The following is a 21,115-nucleotide window of genomic DNA, read 5'->3' as shown; positions in this document are numbered from 1 at the left end:
ATTTGAGGATTTGTGGCACAGAAAGTGATATACTTTAGTCTATTCCTAAGCAGGATTCATAAGAATTCATAAAAGAATTCATACAGAGTGCTCTAATAGAAGAGTCAACCCCTGCTATGTTTGACACAGAAGGCAATGATCTATCTTGGTGTCATAGTCATGGATTTAATGAGGCTTATCAGCTCAGGCGGTAGATCAGAAATCATTGCATTAACTGCTCAGATTAATCAAGATGACACTTGCTGAAATCTTATATAGAATAACAGATGCAAAACTGCATCTAATGTGCAGATAGTTTGAGCCTGAAGTGTACAACTTTTAATTAAAACTTAACACAATAGAATTTCAAATACCACATATTTTAATTAGGATTACTGACAAACTTTTAAAATGGAAATTGCCCTAAATTCATCACTGTGTCAAAATGACATAGTAATTTACAATAGCTGTATGTAGTAAAATCTGAATTACTTCAGCGAATACTTTTGCTTGATCTGAAAATGCTCAAGAATTGACTGTCTTTTGCCAACAAATGTTCTATCAAGAGTATCATGTCCTGAGAATAATACTCTTTGTATTGTTCTTATGGTGGCACATTTTGGCAAGAGAACTGGAGAACAGCACCAAAAATTAGCAAAGTTGCAAAGAAGCAACAGAAAGGGCAAGCCATAAAGTAGCTCTAAAAATGAAAAATTAATAAAGTAGTAAAACACCATGTTTTATAAAAACCTTACTTTGAAATGCCAAAAAACAATCCTACATATAAAAAAGCAAATCATAAAACAGATGGTTTATTTTCTATACATAAGTTGCTAACTATAATTCAACATGGTTTTGTTTTTTTAAAAAATGTACCATTTGGAGGCTTTATTGATTTCTGCCAAACTATTGTTACTATTGAAGTTGGTGGAGAAAGCTGCTCTGCATGAGGACCATTTAACAATATTCCATATCTCGTGAAACATTGGCTAAGATGTAGAAATATATTTTAGTGACACCTTTCTTAATTTTCAAAGAAGTTTGCCATGCAGTACGGAGAAAATCAAGAAAATTGCTTTTAAAAAAAGTCCAAAGGGCCATTCTGGGCTAACTGCATACTCTTTTAGATCCTGTCCATTATGTAAGAAAATACAAATTAAAGTTCACAAGCCATTAAAATAAAGGGTGAAATTTAGCTGACAATAATTTCCTTCAAAATCCAAAAGATTGTCAGGGCAAAGATCATCATTGATGTTGCTTTAGCTTCACAAATCTACCCAAGCATCCTAGCATTTCTAAGCTTTAGGGCCTCTTATGTCAAGGATAATGTCCATCATTTTAAATACTATGGTTAAGGATGGTATGAATTCTATACATACCTGGGGCTAGAAGTTGGGAAAAACTGTTTGAGAAAGAGAAAATAAAGTTCATCTTTACCAACCTCTTTAGATATTTAGGTAATTGTCATAGAATTTTTCAGACAAGATCCTTAAAATGGAACATAAGGAATTTTTGTACAAAATAAGCTGCCATTTCTTATGTCTAATATATTAATGTGCAGCATTTAATTATCATGCAGTATTTTCTTGTATTTTTACTACTGCTTAATTTATTGATCAATTTCTAATTTGATTTATTTTATTTTATTTAAATGATACTTTTACATCAGAAGCAAGCGGTAAGTAAAATGTCAGCAGCTGAAACTCTTTAATCTGGCTTCTGGAGGGCCTCAGGAATTTGTCTATTAATGTCATGCCACTGAAAAATGCAGAATATAATTTTCTCTATCTTTTTAAAATTAATATTTAGAAAGTATTTAATAGTGAAAATTGGATTCAGAAGGGGCAAACCCTTCTGATCACCACCCTTCCAGACTTTCCAAAACACCTTAAACTGCCCTTGGGGGAGGCCTTATTTATTTCTTACTTTTATTTTTATAAATTTGTCAAGGCGGCAAACATACCTAATATTCCTTCGACATCCTATTTTTTCCACAAAAACAACCCTGTCAAGTGGGTTGCACTGAGAAAGAGTGACTGGCCCAGTCACCCAGCCAGCTTTCATGTCTAAGGCAGGACTAGAATTCACTGTCTCCTGCTTTCTAGCTTGGTGTCTTAACTACTAGATCAAACTGGCTCTTTTGGATAAAAGTTTGGGAGTTGAGATTTTTAATGCTGAGAATGAGACTGGTTTGATAACCAGAAGGGTCTACTCCCATCCTTAATTTTAAAATAAAACTGGAAAAAAAAATTCATTGTTGTGAAATTTCAGCCACAGTATCTCAAGGTGCTGGGAAGGTGTGAATGAACACCTGTATTAAGTTGACAGGCTTGATAATAACGTTGCTTAATAAAGTGCAAAAGTAAAATTATGTAAAGCTGTTATTTTTGTAGATTTTATTGGTCTCATGTAGTCCTAACCAAATGATACTCAAGAAATAATCTTATAACTCTGGGGTGTCAAACTTGCAACATCACGTGATGTGTTGCGACATAACGTGACTTTTTTTCCCCATTGCCGGCAATGGGGTGGGTGCGGCTTTGGCATGACGCCTCCGACCCGTGGGCCAGCAGTTTGACACCCCTGTTATAACTTGTTCATAAGCCTGTCTCGATAGAGATTTGTCTATCAGGATGTCAAGCAAAATATAAAATACTTTGAAATGATTGTTTTCAAGTATTCTCTTTATATTTTTGTTATTTTTGTCTTAATCTACCAGAAAGTTCTTTAAATAATGTTACTATTATACTCTGCTTCCTGAAGGGACTATGCAGTTTAATATTGCCTCTGTAGTATAGTCAACGGTATTATAATGTGCTAGGTTTGAAAGCAGATTGTAGTCTTACTTTTTTTGCTACCTACTGGCCATTTTTGCGTTGCCTTTTGTCAGCTATAACATCCTGCTGTGTTTGAGTGGCAGAAGAAAGAAATTAAAATTAATGATTTCATTCTGATGCTCTGAGTTGCAAGTAAGGTAATCCTTCAGAAAGCTTTCAGCTTGAGCATGTTTTACTTAAACCCACTGGTAAGAAGCTGGCTGTTAAGAAGGTTTGTCTTAACTGGTGTCTGTGAAATTGGCAAATAGATTAATATATACTGTACATTGTATAGCTTTTTATAGGAGTTGCTTTTAGGTTTACTTTTGGCATATAAAAGTATAATTCAGAATGAATAACTTGTATTAGGTCCATTAATAAGACCATGAAAACTAAATAGTGAGCCTTTGGGAAAAGTGATTATTTAATTTGGCTGATAGACAGACCACAGACAGAAAAAACAGGTACAGGAGTTTTTTAAGATACTATTTTAAACTAAGTGGTATGTGTGAAAACAACATAACATAATCAGAGCAAATGAATATGGAATTTTCATTATTAGGAATCTGAATTTGATTGGGTTTGTAAAATGTAAAATACGTGAAATAAGCCTTACATGCCTAGTTTGTTGTTTACATAGCATTTTGTTTTATAAAAAGAAAATACTGCTGAAATTGGCAGAGGAGTCCAAGTGGTTTCAGGATAAAAGGCTGGGGTCTCCAAGCTATCACCTGGACCAGATTTGTTCATGTTGTTGTGGTGTATTAGGTGTTTCAGTTTTGTTTGTATTTGTACAAAATATAAAATGATTTATTTACTTGATATATGAGTGCTGAATGGCTAACCAGCTTCAGATCTTTCCAGTAACTATCTTTTGATGAGGATAATGTAGATGGAGATATCCATAGAGTGTAAAAAAGCATATCTTGTTGTACTGTGAGTAAACATGAATGCCAGTGCTCATGTTGGAGCCCAAGAAGTGGACTCTGCCTGTGTCTGAAGTTGTGTTTTGCTACAAAAAAATAAAGGAAATAGGAAAGTTTCTGGGAGAACAAGGAATACACCACTGACTGAGGCTACTCGCCTCAGTGTAAGCCCTCATTTAAATGAGTTTCCTACTAGTGTTTTACAGACAAAAAGAAAAGCAGAGAAAATATTAAAAATAACTTACTTTTCCATAAGAATTTAGTTTTGGGAAAAAAGAACTAAAGAGTTGAATAATTATTGACTTATGGAAGAGTTTTGATTAAAGCTTTTTGCTCATTTTTCCATTATATTTATGCTCTTCTGAATAATTTTCCTACTGATTCAAATGATAGCTCTATGTCAGGTTAGTGAACATTTTATCTTACCTGCAGGCTGTATCTTGGTATTGGAAGTATATGAAAATAACACATCTGTGGTAGTACAAATTAAACACGATTGAACTGGAATAGATTTCCTTTCCTTTGAAATATGTATTTCTAAAAAATGGCAAGTTGTTGGATGCAAAGCTGTTGTTTGGTACATTAAAAATGATAAATAATTCATATTTTTTAAAAAAGAAACTCTGCCTTTATTTTGTATGTCATCCAAGCATACATGAGCAAGGAATAGAAACTGTTGGAGCATTATAGATTAATATACTTCTGTGGTTCATAAATCTAAGCAATCACTGATTAGTATGCAGAGGGTTTTGATTCAGTTTCTTTTGACCTTAAATTCCTTAAGTCTAGCTTCCTAACACTGCTAGGAATATGAGAAAAGCTGCCTACTTTGTGAATCTTGAGACAGAGATCATAAAGGTGTTTTAAATTCTAATGTTGATTACAGAAAATGATTAAAATATAATTATCTGTGCATAAAAGTTATAAGAGAAATGGAAAATAATAGAAAATCAATTGTTTTATTGTATCTTTACAGATCATATTTTTCTAGGAAAACAAGAGGAAAAAAAAATATGCAGTATCTCTGAAAAGTGAGCTATGCCCTATTCTGAAGTTGCTGAAAAAGTAGGGCCATGAATCTGAAACTAACCTATGTATCTGTACTGGTGTTTGGAGTAGCAGGTCTAATTGTATTGACATATCTGCAAACCTGCATTGAAGATCAACATGCAGGTAAAATAAATAATACTATTAATAACTTTGTTATTTAAATTATAAATATCTGGAAATTTCTTCCATAGGCGAAAAAAGGCATCTAGCTTTGACATTGAGGGAGATTGTATTGTTTTTTAAAAAACAGATCTGGAAATACATGCTTGAATTTCAAGAAAGTTGAATTTAGTAAGCTCAGAAAAAAATGCTAAACTGTATTCTAGAAATAAAATATGTATCAACAGAGAAAAGAATCCATAAAAAATAACGAGGAGGAATCATTGAAGATACAATAACTATTCCAAGAAAAATAGGAGGCATCTAAAGTGATTGCATCAAAAATGGGAATGAAACAATCAAGAGATATTTAAGAAATTAATTGAAGGAAGATCATTAAGCATAAGTATTGCTTAGCAATCTATGTGTCCATAAAGCTGCTCCAATATATTCTGGGATTAACAATTGCTACACAACCTGGGAGAAGACTCATTTGGTTTAAGAAGCTGAAGGCAGGTTTGTGCACCTGTGTGCAGGGAGGTATCTTTTTGCCCTTGAATTGAAAGCAGACATAAACTTCAGTGGGAGTTAAACAGGGCAATTTGCCAAAAGAGACTCAGGTCAACAGCTTTAATGAGTGAACTGATACTATCCATCAATTCTCATTTGATGATTTGCATAAATCAATATTCCCCCCTCACCCAATACTGTGTATTACAAAATCTCATTTTATTGGGAGATACTGGAAACATATTGAAAAAATAACAAGGCTTCATAGATCAATAAAGGAGACAATATATAATAATAGACCCAATTTGTAATTATCAGTTATGGAAGACTTGAATCTAGTCTTAATCTCCAGAATAGAATACTTTTTTGTTCACTTTAATAACTCTTGTTCTTTCATTTTTTAAAAAAAAAAATTTCTCTTAATTTTTGTCAATCTCATAATAGAGATCCTTAGAAACATGTACATCCATATTGTACATCCATTTAATATAAGACTGCAGCAAGTACATATGTGATTAAATATATGTTAGCTCATATTAAATAACATGGACTTTTGAGAAAATCTAAATGACAACCTAAAATCTGTTCAGAAATTTAATTCACTTTCAGAGTGGAGGAAATATTCACTTTTCAGCAGCATTCAGAGTGGATTGAAATGATGAACAGAGTATTGTAGCGTAAGCCCCTCTTTTGACCACAAATATGCAGTGGATGCTATTGGTACATTATCTCAAAATGATTGTAGAAATAGGATGAAAGCCAGCATAGACCTTTTATTATTCCAAATGATTATTGTATCTCTGTTTAATTATCTATAACTAAAAATTCATACACAGTTGAATATCAAAGAAGTCCAATTGAATAAGTCATTTCGGTTCTTGCGGGTTTGTGGATTTTTTTGGTTGCACTATGATACATCTATCTTACCTATGTATTTAATTTAAATATATTCATATTATGATGCCTTCATATAGTTATCTGAGCAGTGAATATAATTGCAGCTGGCTAAATGGCAAACAGTAAATATAAGCTTGTTGCACATTGCAGTTTCCCTAAAAGAGGCTATTCATATTTCTAGCTAATAAGAATAATATACCATATTAGGAGAATTAACTTTTGCTGGGAGTGACAAAATTTCAGATCAACCCCTTCAAAAACAATACATTTTCAGCAAATCATTAAGCAATTTTTTTATTCATTTTTTTAAAAGGGAGGCAGATTGTCAAATCATTAACTTCCTAAAGATTTTTGTTGTGAGATAGCTGCAGTTAGGAAATGCGTACAGTCAAAAGCTCTTTTTCTCTGTTATACCTTACTCAGAATTATGTTTACACCTGTACATTCAAATTATAGTACACTGATAATGATAAATTAAAACCGTTATGGTTCTGAAGGGTATGTTACAGACCTAGTCTATGCTACATTGTGTAATAAGATTTTTTTTCTGAAACAAGTCAATTAATCACCATACATACAACAACAAAATACAGAATGCTCCAACAATACCAAGGATCTTTTTTATTATTATTTTGGACTTCCACAAATATTATTTTTAACCCTTGCGCAGATAGGCAGCATTGTATATTTGATTGTCATTTGACATCAGTTACAGATTGAATAAAATTGAATTGAACTTTATTTGGCCAAGACACACAAGGAATTTGTCTCTGGTACAGAAGCACTCAGCACATGAAATATATTATGTCAGCCAGAATTTGAAATACACTTACAAGTTGATTTCCAAGGTTCCTTAAAGTATTCTTCGATTATAATACTTTCACCAAAAAAATTTAGTTTCACTTCAGCTTGAAAAATATGTCATTAAACTCCCTGTTATGTATAGGTTGTTCTTAAAGTGATTATAAAGAAAATAGTTTACAGAACAAATACATTTATGCTTATATATTTATAAATATATAAAATATATTTATCGATTTAGGGATTCCCACTGCCATTTAATCCAAAGTGATGAAATTAATTTAATAACAGTAAATATGGGCAAAATTAGTTAAGTGCTGGTTTAGGAGCAGGAAAACCCAGTCCTTCCTTATTTGGAACTTGGAAGTGGCTGCATGATGTTGGACCAGTCATTCACTCCCAGCCCTAGACAAAGAAGTCAAAAAACATCAATCTACCAACCAGCCCTGTATCAGGATAGTAGATGATGCTTTATAATCTTCAGTGAAAAGGACTTTATTCTTCACTGGATTGATTTGGGCTGATATTACTATACCAATGCATATTGCAATAATTGTGCAAGAAAATTCATATATGTTATATTTAACATTTCTATCTATTTCATATGCACATATACATATATATACATATATATATATACACATACATATAATATACATAATATGCTCCTACCACCGGTTATACATGAGCACAATCAATTCTCTCTCAGTGCCAAATCCTGGCCTAAATCCCAATAGACCAAAAGAGTCTGGATAATCATCCAGGGTCCTCTGAAGTTACCATGCAACCATACTCTCACCATCTTCCTCAAAAAGGAATATTGGAAACTGGATGAAAAGTATCCAGCTTAGTTGGGTTGAGTGATGGTTCTTTGAGGAGGGGTCAGAAGGACTAAGACAGTGGTGGCGAACCTATGGCACGGGTGCCAGAGGTGGCACTCAGAGCCCTCTCTGTGGGCACACACGCTGTCGCCCCAGTCCTAGGCCTTCACCTGGGTTTTATAAAACCTTTTCACTTTAGGCCTTCGCTGCTGTTTTGCAAAAAAAAAAAAAAAGGTTCAATCAATCAGTTAATTTCAACTTCTCGGGGAAAAAAAAAAGATCTTGCAAAGTTGGAATTGATTGATTGAACTTTTTAGTCCCACCCAGTCTGCTGTTACCACTGCAGCCATGCCCACCCAATGGGCCACACCCACCAATGGGTCACCCCCCAATGGGCCATACCCAGCCAATGGGCCACGCCTACCTGGCACCCGATGATGCATAAGTGGGTTTTGGGTTGCAGTTTGGGCACTCGGTCTCTAAAAGGTTTGCCATCACTGGACTAAGAGATAGTCACTGGGTGACTGTTGGCGGGTGCAATAAGGATGGAGAAATAATTGCATTTCACTGCCACTTATTTCCACAAGGTAGGCCATAATAGCAGCTCTAGCTCATATCTGGTCATGTAGCTTAACTTGTTAACTTCTAAACTTTCTTTTCTGTTTCTGTCTCCCTCCTATCTCAACCTGGCTCTTTCTTCCTCCCTTTTGTTGTCTACAGGAAGCAGAGATATGAACGTGGCCATATTGGTATGTGGGTGTTTTTTTCTGTGTGACAGAGAGCTGTTGTTACATGCAGTTAATTACTATACATCGAAGAGCTAGTTTAAATGTCTGCCGAGACATTCCCCTTCTATATTTTTACAAATCCTGCCCCCACACCCCTTCTCTCTTTTTCTCTTTGCTCTTCTGGTGTGATCTTCCTTTTGATTAAATATGATAGTAGTTTTGATACTAATTTAAGCAAGAAACTAATTCATGCTTATAGAAATGGAGGGGTGGTTCTTGTATTTTGTTTTCACTACATTTTGTATTTTTTAAATTTCTTATTTTTGTGTGTTATGATCTGGACCCATTCTTAACTTCTCCCATTAATCAAAACTAAACATCTTATATTCTATACGTTGCATTACTTATCTTCTTGCGGCATATTTTATTTCTCTGTCACTTATATATTGAAATTACTTCTATTATATGTTTGTCTTCCTCTTTTTTTTTTTAAAATTTACTTAAAAGTTATTTTGATACAATTTTCTATTTACCATTTTTTCTCTGTGTAACAGTATATTATTATTTTCTTTTCTTTTAATCTTACAAACCTCATTTTCATCTCCCCTTCAACTCTCTTCTTCCTTTTTTCTTTTTACAGATGGTTAAACTAGGGATAGGGATCTTCGTATTTTTTTTTATTAAAAAATCCTGCACTGTAGTAGATTAGAAGTAGTTTAATAAAATTATCATGAGAACATGGAGGTTGTGGGAATATGTCCTTATGACTTTCATTTCATTTAAGAATGACTGCTGAGGCAGATCAGAGGTCCAATTTAGGCCAAGTTTATTTTTTCAAACAGCAAGCCCTGCAGTCAGATGTCAGAAAAACCAGATTATAAGGTGGTCATAATGCCAGAGATATTGTCTGCTTGTGGGTAGAAAAACTATTGCTTTTCCTCAGAACTTCGATGCTGGAGTCAAATGAGATTATTGCATTATCTGTCCTTTCCCACAATGTGCTTTATTATGTAAACAAGCCTTTCATTTTTAAAACTGGAAGGGAGGACCCATCCACATGTTTATTCACTTCCATCCTTAGGATCCATTTTTATTTCTTGTTCCTTCATTTTGTTTTTTCTAGGTGGATATAAGGTTAGAAATGTGAGGAAGGAGAATGGTAGGATAAGAGAAATTTTTGCTGCTGACAATGTTGGTGTCTTACAGCTTGAATTAGTTTGGGCTTCTTGTAAAAATATTCATCTACTCAATATATTATGGAGTAACCTAAATGCATCTTTTGTGTACTTCCATTCATAAGAAATATTGCATTTCAATAAAGTACCTCTGTAATTCTTTGAATTTATGTTCAAAGGATAAATGGTGCACAGGGAAAGTTCATATTAGATTGGAATGCTTACTAGTAATTATGTATATGTTGTATGTTATGGCCCAATAGTGTATAAATGTTTTCTATTGGAAACAAAGGTAGATGAAATATCTCTATCTTCTTCAGAGTCTGAGTTGCATGTGTTCATAGTATCCAGAAAAATAACAATTCACATTTTCAAGTCCTTTTCATAATGATGCAGACCATGATCATCACATGAGCTCATGTTAGACAAGGGAACATAACCAAAATCAGTCTTTACTGACAGATTGTAGAACTGTAATGGCACTTTGATCTGGAAATAAATTGCCAGGTACTTCTGTTAAGCATTTAGCTAAAATATTCAGATCTTAATATCTCCTATCCTTAGTTATGTAAGAAGAAATGTTTTGTTGTCTAATAGAGAATTCAGCATCATTTTTCTCAGATAACATTTGATGAGCTACAGGTACTTTATTACAAAAAATAGCAGGCTATATAAATAATCATGGTTAAATTTAGTTTCATTTGTGTGTTTAGTTCCAAAGATCTGGAAGATCTCTTAGGTTGGAAACAAATAACTCATAGTCTTTGGATATCTGGAGAATTCTTAGCTTTTCAGGGGAATTACTTGCAGTCAACAAGGTTTATCCAAAGATAAGGTATCTTCCACTTCTTCTATTGACATACTTTATCTTGCATGGTTGGCATTTGATCCAAATTGCTTTAAACATGATGTGAAAAAGTTATTTCATATGAAAGATTACCTGAAATATCCATTCAGACTGATTTTGATAGGAGCAACATCCAAATGACAAATTCAGTGAAGGACTGAAATGACAATGACAAATGATAATGAATAGCCTGGATTGGGGAAAGATAATTTTGTGCCATAAAGTTCATCCTTAAGTCCAAGTTTTAATGAACAATTAGCCCCTTCATTAGTGTGATAAATGAGGAAGCAAACACTGTATTTAACACCTGTCTAAATGGGGAGGGGAAACATAATAGCAAGAAACCTGCAAAACGTAAATATGAAAAGACATTAATATGGGAATAGTTTCAGAAAACACATTTATAATGTGTAAATATAACATATGAATATCAACATGTTTTCAGTATTTTAGATTTATTTGCACGACAACAGAATTATCTTACTAGTTAGAACCAAAATGCAGAGCCATCTGCCTGAAAGTGGCCATTTGAAAGACAACATTTCTGCATAAACAGGATTTTCCTGCCATTTAGATGATAGCAGCAGCGCTTGTGTGGGTGTATGTACTTAAAGGTTAAGCTTTATTTCTAATTGTTCTTTTTACAGTATTGCTTTTCTAAAGTATTTTGATGCCTGTTGTACCTTTAATGTATTTGCTGCATTTTAGGCTACCATGGTTGGAAAGTCTAGTAAATCACACAAATAATAGTGCATATAGTAAGTACTAGAAGGACAGGACAGAACTGTTTACATAAATATGTTGTAGAATCAATTTTGTTTTCTGAGTGGTTTTAATATTAAACAAAAAATAGCATTGATAAATTGTGTAAATGGAAGCCTCAGTGCTATGTAAGTGCAAATAACTTGAGTAAAAGCTATGAATTCAAAATGTCTTTTAAGCTGTTGTAAGCTATGATAGTCCAGATCGATTGCTATTAAAATAATGCCAGATTAAATAGATTTCTGTAAGACTTCCCATTGTGAAATTCGTGCATTTATTGAGCATATATTATATGCTCAATTAACATGTGAAATGTTAATACCACTTTACAATGCCTTGGTTAGGCCACACTTGGAATACTGCATCCAGTTTTGGTCACCACAATGTAAAAAAGATGTTGAGACTCTAGAACAGGGATGTCAAACTGCCGGCCCACGGGCCGGATGCGCCATGCCAAAACCGCGCCCACCTATTGCCAGCAATGGAAAAAAAGTCGTGATACGTCGCAACACGTCACGTGACATTGCGAGTTTGACACCCTTGCTCTAGAAAGAGTACAGAGAAGAGCAACAAAGTGATCAGGGGACTGGAGGCTAAAACATATAAGGAACAGTTGCTGGAATTGGGTATGTCTAGTCTAATGAAGAGAAGGACGAGGGGTGACATGATAGCAGTGTTCCAAAATCTCAGGGGCTGCCACAAAGAAGAGGGAGTCAAGCTATTCTCCAAAGCACCTGAGGGCAGGACAAGAAGCAACGGATGGAAACTAACTAAAGAGAGAAGCAACCTAGAATTAAGGAGAAACTTCCTGACATTTAGAACAATTAATCAGTGGAACAATCTGCCTCCAGAAGCTGTTTCTTCTTTTTAAGAAGAAACTGGACAGTCATTTGTCTGAAATGGTATAGGGTTACCTGCCTGAGCAAGGGGTTGGACTAGATGACCTCTAAGGTCCCTTCCAACTTTATTACTACTACTACTACTACTACTACTACTACTACTACTACTACTACTACTACTATTATTATTATTATTATTATTATTTGTATATAATGTATACGTTAAAAAAATAATAAACCTTTATTTTTACAATTAAAATGAAGCGATTGTAGATGAATAAATTGACCCACCATACAGATGATTATTTACTAATCGAAAATATCTATTAAAGGAATTAATGTTACACTTCCTCTTTCTCTCTATCTCTCTCCCTCTCTTTATGTTGTAGTAAGAATATAAGAGTATAAACATAAAGAGGAATAAGAGTACAAAGACAGAAGAGCAATATCATAATGGAGTATATGCTGTAGTGTTGTAACCTTTGCTTCTAAGCCAATAAAAAAATCTACAATATTATATAAATATATATAAATGTAAGGAGGGGGAAAATTCCAGTACTTTGCAATCATGGAAAGGGGGGCATTTACTTACTTACTTACTTACTTACTTACTTACTTATTTACTTATTTACTTATTTACTTATTTACTTATTTACTTATTTACTTATTTACTTATTTACTTATTTACTTATTTACTTATTTATTTTCTGGGATGATTTTAAGGGACAGAAGATTTTTAAAAATGATACATTCATTATCTAGAGTCAGTTTGGTCTGGTGGTTAAGGCACCAGGCTAGAAATCAAGAGACCCTGAGTTCTAATTGCCTCATTGGCACAAAGTCAGTTGGTGACTTTAAGCCGGTTGATCCCTCTCAGCCCTTGAAAGAGCCAATGGCAAACCACTTCTGAAAAACCTTACCAAGAAAACTGCAGGAGTCAAGACTGAAGGTATAATAAACAAATTAATTACACTAGATCATGCATGTCAAACTGCCTACCTGCGGGCTGGATGCGTCACGCCAAAACCGCACCCACTCCATTGTTGTCAATGGGGAAAAAGTCCCAATACATTGCGCGATGTCACGTGACGTCGTGAGTTTGACATGCCTGCACTAGATAGACGTTAAGCTTAAATATAATTTTTAATATTTAATATTTCATTAAAAATAATTTAATGAAATATTGAACTATCCAACTTTTTTTTTCCTGGAAATGGTTTGACAAACCATCCTATGCAGAAATGAACAAACTCTATCAAGTGATTATGCTGCACATAGAGGAGAGGCCATGGGATGGATGGAAGGAAGGCTTCTGACACGCACTGCCAGTTTCCCACCAGGCTGTTCAGTGGAGAAGCCAATAGGAACGTAAAAATCGCTCTTGCTCCCACTGCTTTTTGGCCTATCTGTTGTTATTCTGTTTCTCTATTTAGGTGAGGATATATCTCTGGAATTATGACGCAGCCCATCACAGGTTGTCTAGTTATATAATAAAAAGCAATTTAAGCCTTGGATTAGAAACTTTGGAATTCTGAAGTTTAATTGCCAGCCACTTCCTCAGGACCAAAATCTTTTAGGATTTTGTAATGAGAGGGATTCTATAGAATTCTGAACAATACAAGGCTAACCATTTTAAGAACGCCAGCATTAGCAGGATGAATTCATTTTTCAGGGTTGTCTTGAATATTGAGCTTTTTGTATTAGTAGATATAATTGTCTTTTCAAAACATGCAAGTTACACATTTCTTTAATACAATTCTAAAATCAGTAACATTACTACTTTTCCAATTTCTCAAACTAATTTTCTTAACAATCTGCCAGGCTAGTTGGTTGGTTGGGTTATTTATTTATCTATCTAGCTATCTGTCTGTCTATCTATTAAATTTACATGCTACCCATTTCATCAAGGCAACTCTAGGCAGTTTACAATCCAGCAATAAAAACGTCAATATAAAACATTAATTCAATCATTAATAGGGACATTAAATTTGAATTAAAATTGTTATAATATTACTGTATGTAACTTCCCAAAAATAGTCAGAATCCAAAATTTCAGGGCATAATTTAACATAATATTAACATCCTTAACATTATAAGAATTCTGAATTAAATCTACCTATGTACATTAAAATATTTGAAAATGTTGCCAGCATTTCACAAGATGAAGTCATAAGAGTTAATGACTACTCACTTTTTTTACATAGCTAACAAAGAAAATCTAACGTTCACCCTCTCAAATAAATTAATGTGTCTAGTAAATCCAAATCAAATCTTGATGGGCCACTTTTAATCTTAAACCTATTGAAAAAAAAACATTTTTAAACCTACAACCATTAAAGTTCCATTATCAGCTGTTCTAATTCTTTAACCCATTAGCCACGAATGTCCTTATTGTCAACTTTTATAATATTCTTTATTTTTTGATATAAAATGAAGTGGGTTTAGTTTCAGACATCAATTCCATCAAATATAATAGCAATTCAGATTTCTTAGACAAATCCAAAGAACTTGGTCCATATCCAGCCATTAAAACATGCTTGTGTTGATTATGTTGCTACTGCTACAAATTTTGGAAACAAATTTCTATTTGAAATAAAAAATATTTGAAATAAAATTATTTAATACAGTAATTACAAAAAAGATTTATTCTCTTGATACTTAATATCCTGAATCCTTATCAATATGTTGAATCATCCATGTAAAAACTGGCAGTGAAGTAGACTACCTGGCAAAATATCAGGATATGAAGATAATTTATAATCAAAACTCACAAAAGTAATACCAGTAATGTCAGTAGTAAGGATTCTAAGATTAAATCAAAAAGCAAAGGGGAAAGTGAGCAACCCTGATAGGTATCAAATTGTAACTCAAACATATCTGAAATCAGTAACTTGTGCAGTTTTGCCCAATTCAGAATGATAAACAATGTGAATGATAATTTAACAAAGTTCAAGAACACGATGTTAGAAGTATTAAAGATAACAGATGTCATGGCTGTTTTCTCCTCAATTTTTTTCTTCTAGCTGAGCCCCACGCAAGGCCTTTTCTACCATGGTTGTTAAGAGAATCATTGTAGATTTTAAGTAAATCACACACTTGTTAAGTGAACCCAGCTTTCCCCCATTGACTTTGTTGTCAGAAGCCAGCTGGAAAGGTGGCAAATGGTGATGACATGACTCCAGGATGCTGCAATCATTGTAAATATATAACAGTTGCCAAGTGGCCAAATTTTGACCATGTGTCGATGGGGATGCTGCAACAGTCACAAGTGCAAGGACCGGTCATAAGTAGCTTTTTTTTCAGCGCCACTGTTACTTTGAACAGTTGCTAAAAGAATGGATGTAAGCCAAATTCACCTGTAGTGAACTTACTATCATAATAAATGTTTCTATCATTTAGAGAGAGAAATATATTAGACTTTCTATTTCTAGAATATTCTTTAGTTACTGCCAGAATTTATTAAGTATTTTAGGGAGAGAGGGAGGGAGGGAGGGAGGGAAGAAGGAAATATGGACCTGCATTTTTAATATAACTTAACTTCATAAAGTTATTTATGAATCTATAACTTTTTCCTTCTGAGGTTTCTGCTGTAACTTCGAAAGTTAAAGAAAATAATAAAATGTCATTCGTTTTCTGTCTTTGTTTTCAATACCCTGTGACATTTTAACATATTGATCTAACAATATACAGTATATTTACTTCCGTTATGTTTCCTTTTAGATTTAAGAACAATCATTAAAGGTTCAGGGGAAAGAGAAGTTGGTACATCAAAATATCTGCTATTTCTATTGTTTATAAATCCAAACACCCTTCTATTTACTATTGCTATATAATTTCCTCAAACATAGCTTCCCAAAGTGTAACTACTCCCCTTGCTGGCATATCAAAGTCATGACAAATATTATTATCGTTTAAAGAATTTCATCTCACAAAACATCAAAATATGAGGTTGCAACAAAAAGTGAAAAACCTAAATATTTGAAATAAAATATTTGTAAAAAATGTGTAGTCATAAGATAATCTCGTGATACTCAGTTTCAGTGCAGTACTGCAGTACAACAAAAACACAATGAATAGAAAATACATTTTTATAATAATACCATTTGTGCAAGACATTCCTCTTTTTGTTTTAAATCAGTAATTAAAAATGTAAGCACACATTTTGTCAAATGCAGTATGAGGATGAATTCATTTCAAATTTAGATGCAGATTGTAGTTTGCCTGATTCAATTTAAATGTCCAATTATAATTTATGACAGTCTAGGAAATTAGGGGGAAATTCAATTTTTTTTATTTTGAGAAAACCAAAGGAATATTAATTAAAATGTTAAATATGTTTCTGTGGAAAGTTTTATCCATAAGGAGAACATTTTAATGCTAGGTCTTGTCAGTCTCAACTCCATTTTCACCTTAATTTATGATATATGAAAAGCACTCCTTTAGCCCTAAGAATGGGTTTAGGGAATGGCAAAGTGCTATAATGGTATTGGATAAACAGAATTTTCCTTACATTTCTTTAAATTAATTGTTTATAAACCACTTTTCTGCAAAGAAAATTTAATATACAGTATGAAGGCTCATAAAATTGGATTACAATAAACAGTAATACACATTATTATAAGCTATGTTTTCTGCCTAACAGAAAATATACATTTCCTCAATTTTTTCTACAATTTGAGAAAAAATAAAAACTCACATCAGCTATCTTAAGGAAAGTTATTTCGGTTTATCAAATCATCAGCTTTGAATTTTAATTGTTTGAAAAATTCTCTGCAGTTTCACCTTTGCATTGAAGAAAGTGTGTTCTTAATTAATCATCCCTGAATGGACTTTCATGTTTAATAGTTAAACAAGAACAAGTAAGAACAGTCTTACTTGCACCAACAATATGATTAAACTGCTTAAATCAAAAAGAGCAATGACAATCCAGAGAGTTCTGATAAATTATCACCAAAGGTTGTTCATAACCAGTGATAAAGATACTATATATTCAACTAGGCTAGGGATATCAAACTCGCAACATCACGTGATGTATTACGACTTTTCCATTGCCAACAATGGGGTGGGCGCGGTTTCGCCACGATGCATCTGGCCCGCGGGCCGGCAGTTTGACATCCCTGAACTAGGCCAATCTGTTCCTTGGCTGCATTCTTCCTGGTTATATGCAGTTACAAACCTTTGTGTATTTTGAGAAGACAAAATCTCTCTTAAGCATGTGTAATCAATTGAACTTTTCTTTAGTGTTATTTAAGAAGAGTTTTGAGCTTTTAACATCTGTTTTGTATTACTGCAAGATTAAGTATTAGAGAAGCTATTTGTTAGGTTTATCCATATGTGACATTTGGTCATCATCAGCAAACAGGGAGCCCTCCCAGTGTTTACAGTTGTAAATCAGGTAATTGTGAGTGGTTTCCTCCACTGAGTTCTGGTCCACATGTCACAGCTCACAAGGCTAGTTTTATCATAGCAAATTGATGGGAAACGGCAAGAAAATGGTGAAGGAGAAAGGTGTATGCCATATGGTATTTCTTGTGCTTCTAAACTAATCTGCTGCCTCAAAATCCAGAGAAGAATGGTCCCACTATTAACGCAGAAGTACATTAATGTATCCATACAGATTGAGAACCAGCTGGATTTTTCTTTTTTCCCTTTAGTTTAACTGATCATCACATGACCTTATTTTATCACTAGAGGGCACTTCAACACACAAAATCATGTTTGTTGCTAGAAAATAGCATATCTATTTCAGGGAATAAGGTCTATTTTCATGCACCAAAGCATCTAAAAATGATACTTTTGTGCTATTTTAGTCTTAGATTCACAGTGACTGTCTTTCACGTGATCAGTGTGATATATTAATTATAGTGCAAGTTAAACATTTCAAATAGTCTTGTTTGTTTCTATGAAGAACTCTGCTCTATTCACTGAGCAGCCTATTTTAACAATACAGGTAGGCCTTGAATTACAACAGCTCATTTAGTGACTGTTCAAAGTTACAGTGGCACTGAAAATTGTGACTTATGATAGTTTTTCACAGTTATGACCTTTGCAGAATCCTCATGATCAAAATTCAGTTGCTTGGCAACTGGTTCATATGTATGACCATTGCTGTGTCCCAGGGTCATGTGATCCCCTTTTGTGACCTTCTCACAAGCAAAGTCAATGGGGAAGCTAGGTTCATTTAGCAATCGGGTTGCTTAACAACTGTAGCAAGAAAGGTTGTAAAATGGGGCAAAACTCACTTAAATGTCTCATTAACAACAGAAATTTTGGGCTCAATTATGGTCATAAGTTGAGGATTGCCTGTATAATAAATAGGCACACCCTCTCGCTTATAATAGAGGTCCCATTTTGATAGCATCAAAAGTGAGCATTGGGATTTCCAGGGAAGAAATGGCAAATTGAAGATAATGGCAATGCAAGGAAAAGCTAGCAAGTAGACCGGCTCTTTGTAATTTCTATCCGGATAAGCAGAGCACTTGATATTGCCCACAAGTGTTCCAGACAGTTGCTCCTCATGAACAAATTGCAAGAAAATGGCTTCCAGCAGTTTAGAGTTCTTGTACAGTAGATGACGGAATTGCCATCTTGCAACCATGGTTGCCTTTAAGGATATTAGGTTCACATACTTCTTTTTCTAATCATGTTAAGAAATTGCTTGTTAACTGTTTTTCAGCTAGTTTTATAGGATAGCGTGAATTTCCTTCCATCTTTAGTGAAAGAAGTTTAAAATTAAGGATTTTTTCCTGAAATAAATAACAAAAAGGTGCTTAAAACTTTGATTTTAGAAAGTTACAAATGGACTAAACCAGGGGTAGGCAACCTCGGCTCTTTTATGACTCGTGGACTTCAACTCCCAGAATTCCTGAGCCAGCCACGAGTCATAAAAGAGCCGAGGTTGCCTACCCCTGGACTAAACCAATCTGAAATAAAATTTTGCAATTAATTATGAGGAATCCATGCCACAGGAAAATTCTTTTGTTTTGAATACTTTAAAAAACATAATAAGGTAAGACTTTAAAAATTGGACACTATCATGGACTAGAACAAATTAAAGATACAATTAAAAGAGAAGAACACTCCAACTGAACAGAATGAAGGAATATATTTTAACCTTGGACATAAAAGGATATTTTGGAACAAGGAACCCAGAAGTTAATTAATTAATCTTAATTAAGAATGCCTGAATAGATAGACTCTATTTAAATGTTGTTTTGGAAGAGTAGACATTTTTAAAATTCTATTTTCACTTTGTCATTATGGACTACTGAGTGTAGATTAATGAGAAAAAAATGAATTTCAACAACTGTAAAATAAGGCTGCAGCATAACAAAATTGACAAAAGTGAAGGGGATCTGAATACTTTCTAAATGTACTGTGCGTGTGTGTGTGTGTGTGTGTGTGTGTATGTGTGTGTGTATCCCAACTTTATCATTTTTTATAAATAGAGCAGTGAAATACCTAATACTCCTTCTTTCTGTTTTAACCACAATAACCCTATGAGGTGGGTTGAGCTGAGAAAAAGTGACTGATCTAAAGTCCCCTAGCCAGCTTTCATGCCTAAGGCAAGACTAGAACTCACAGACTCCTGGTTTATAGCCTAGTGTCTTAACCAATAGACTAAACTGGATAATATTACCTTGGTGCAATTTATGAAGAAATATCCTGTATTGCATATATATGTATAATTCTTAATTGTAAACATTTGACATAGAATTGTGGGCACTTTCACAGCACTGAATGTGAAGTACTTACCAAAGAAGTACTTGTTTTTGTCTGCTACTGTAATATTTTCCAATTAAATCTCCATAATATTTCTGAAAATCTGCATGTATTATAGTATTATTGGCATAACTGCAAAGCTGTTCTTACATTTATTACTAGATTGCATCAACTGCTAGTAACATGTTGTAGGGCAAATGGCCAAAATTCATTTTCCTCTTATTCTGCCCTGTGGGCCGACTACTTAAATTATGAGGAGAAGAAAGATTCCTTAGTGGCTTATTGTTCTTTGCCAATTGGCTGCTGCTGCCAGTTACAATAGGTAAATAAAGCATATTGGGATTTGAATGCTTTTTATTGTAGCGTTGGATCAGGCAGTCCGTGTAAATGTTAATTTAGTAAGATTTGAGTCCATGCTGAGACACAGCTATAGCAATGTCTGTGTTAATTGTTCTTATCTAATTTTGTTGGCTATTTGCCCTGGAAATGTTACCCTAGCAATGTTTCTTAATTAACCACATGTATAATCTGTTCTGAATGGTTCTTACAAAAATTAATTTAAAATTATTCATATATTTTGGATATTCCTATATAACTGGTGATGATGTTATCCATTCAGTCATGTCTGACTCTTGGTGATTCTGTAGGCCAGCTCTCTCCACATCTTCCAATCTTGCACTACTTCTTGGAGTTGTTCTATCCTCTGGCTGGTGTCAGCTTTGATGGTGTCCAGCCTCCGTGTTCTTTGGGGGCCTGGTTTCCTTTTATCGCCAACTCTTCCAAACATACCGTAATTGCTTTCTTCAGCGAATTCAGTTTTGTGATTTTCCTATATAACTACCAAACAAAATTAAGATTGCTATTTGACATGTAGTTCAAGGATATACTTATTACATTTCTTTGTCTTACTTTTAAGCAAGTAGATTGCATTCTCTGTTTTATCAATGAAATAAAAGTGGCCTCGGTTAAGAAAGCTGCCCCTTCCAAAAATTGTAACAAATCTTTCTATTGTTTCCTTGTCTGTTTCCCTCTTTGATGTGTTTACAGATGTTGTGTAGTACTGGTTCTAGCCTCTTTTTGCAGCTCTCTGTAATTCTTTGTTGAGGTCCTGTCTGAGAGTTTTGCCTTTCTTGGCATTGTTTC

General features: G+C 33.9%; 1 protein-coding gene across 1 annotated transcript in view; it reads left to right on the top strand.

Annotated features, from left to right (window-relative positions):
- The first annotated feature begins 4,724 nt into the window (after window positions 1-4,724).
- CHST9 (carbohydrate sulfotransferase 9) overlaps window positions 4,725-21,115 on the top strand; it is a 32,475-nt gene continuing 16,084 nt past the window's right edge. The window contains exon 1 of the mRNA XM_015819236.1: window positions 4,725-4,894. Within this exon, the coding sequence (XP_015674722.1) occupies window positions 4,795-4,894 (100 nt within the window). The 5' untranslated portion in view covers window positions 4,725-4,794. The remainder of the gene's footprint in view (window positions 4,895-21,115) is intronic.

This window comes from Protobothrops mucrosquamatus, unplaced genomic scaffold (genome assembly GCF_001527695.2).
Source record: "Protobothrops mucrosquamatus isolate PMUCROS unplaced genomic scaffold, P.Mucros_1.0 scaffold877, whole genome shotgun sequence".
Classification (NCBI taxonomy): domain Eukaryota; kingdom Metazoa; phylum Chordata; class Lepidosauria; order Squamata; family Viperidae; genus Protobothrops; species Protobothrops mucrosquamatus.
Note: the sequence above shows the minus strand (reverse complement) of the source record. Positions and strands in the feature narration are given on the sequence as shown.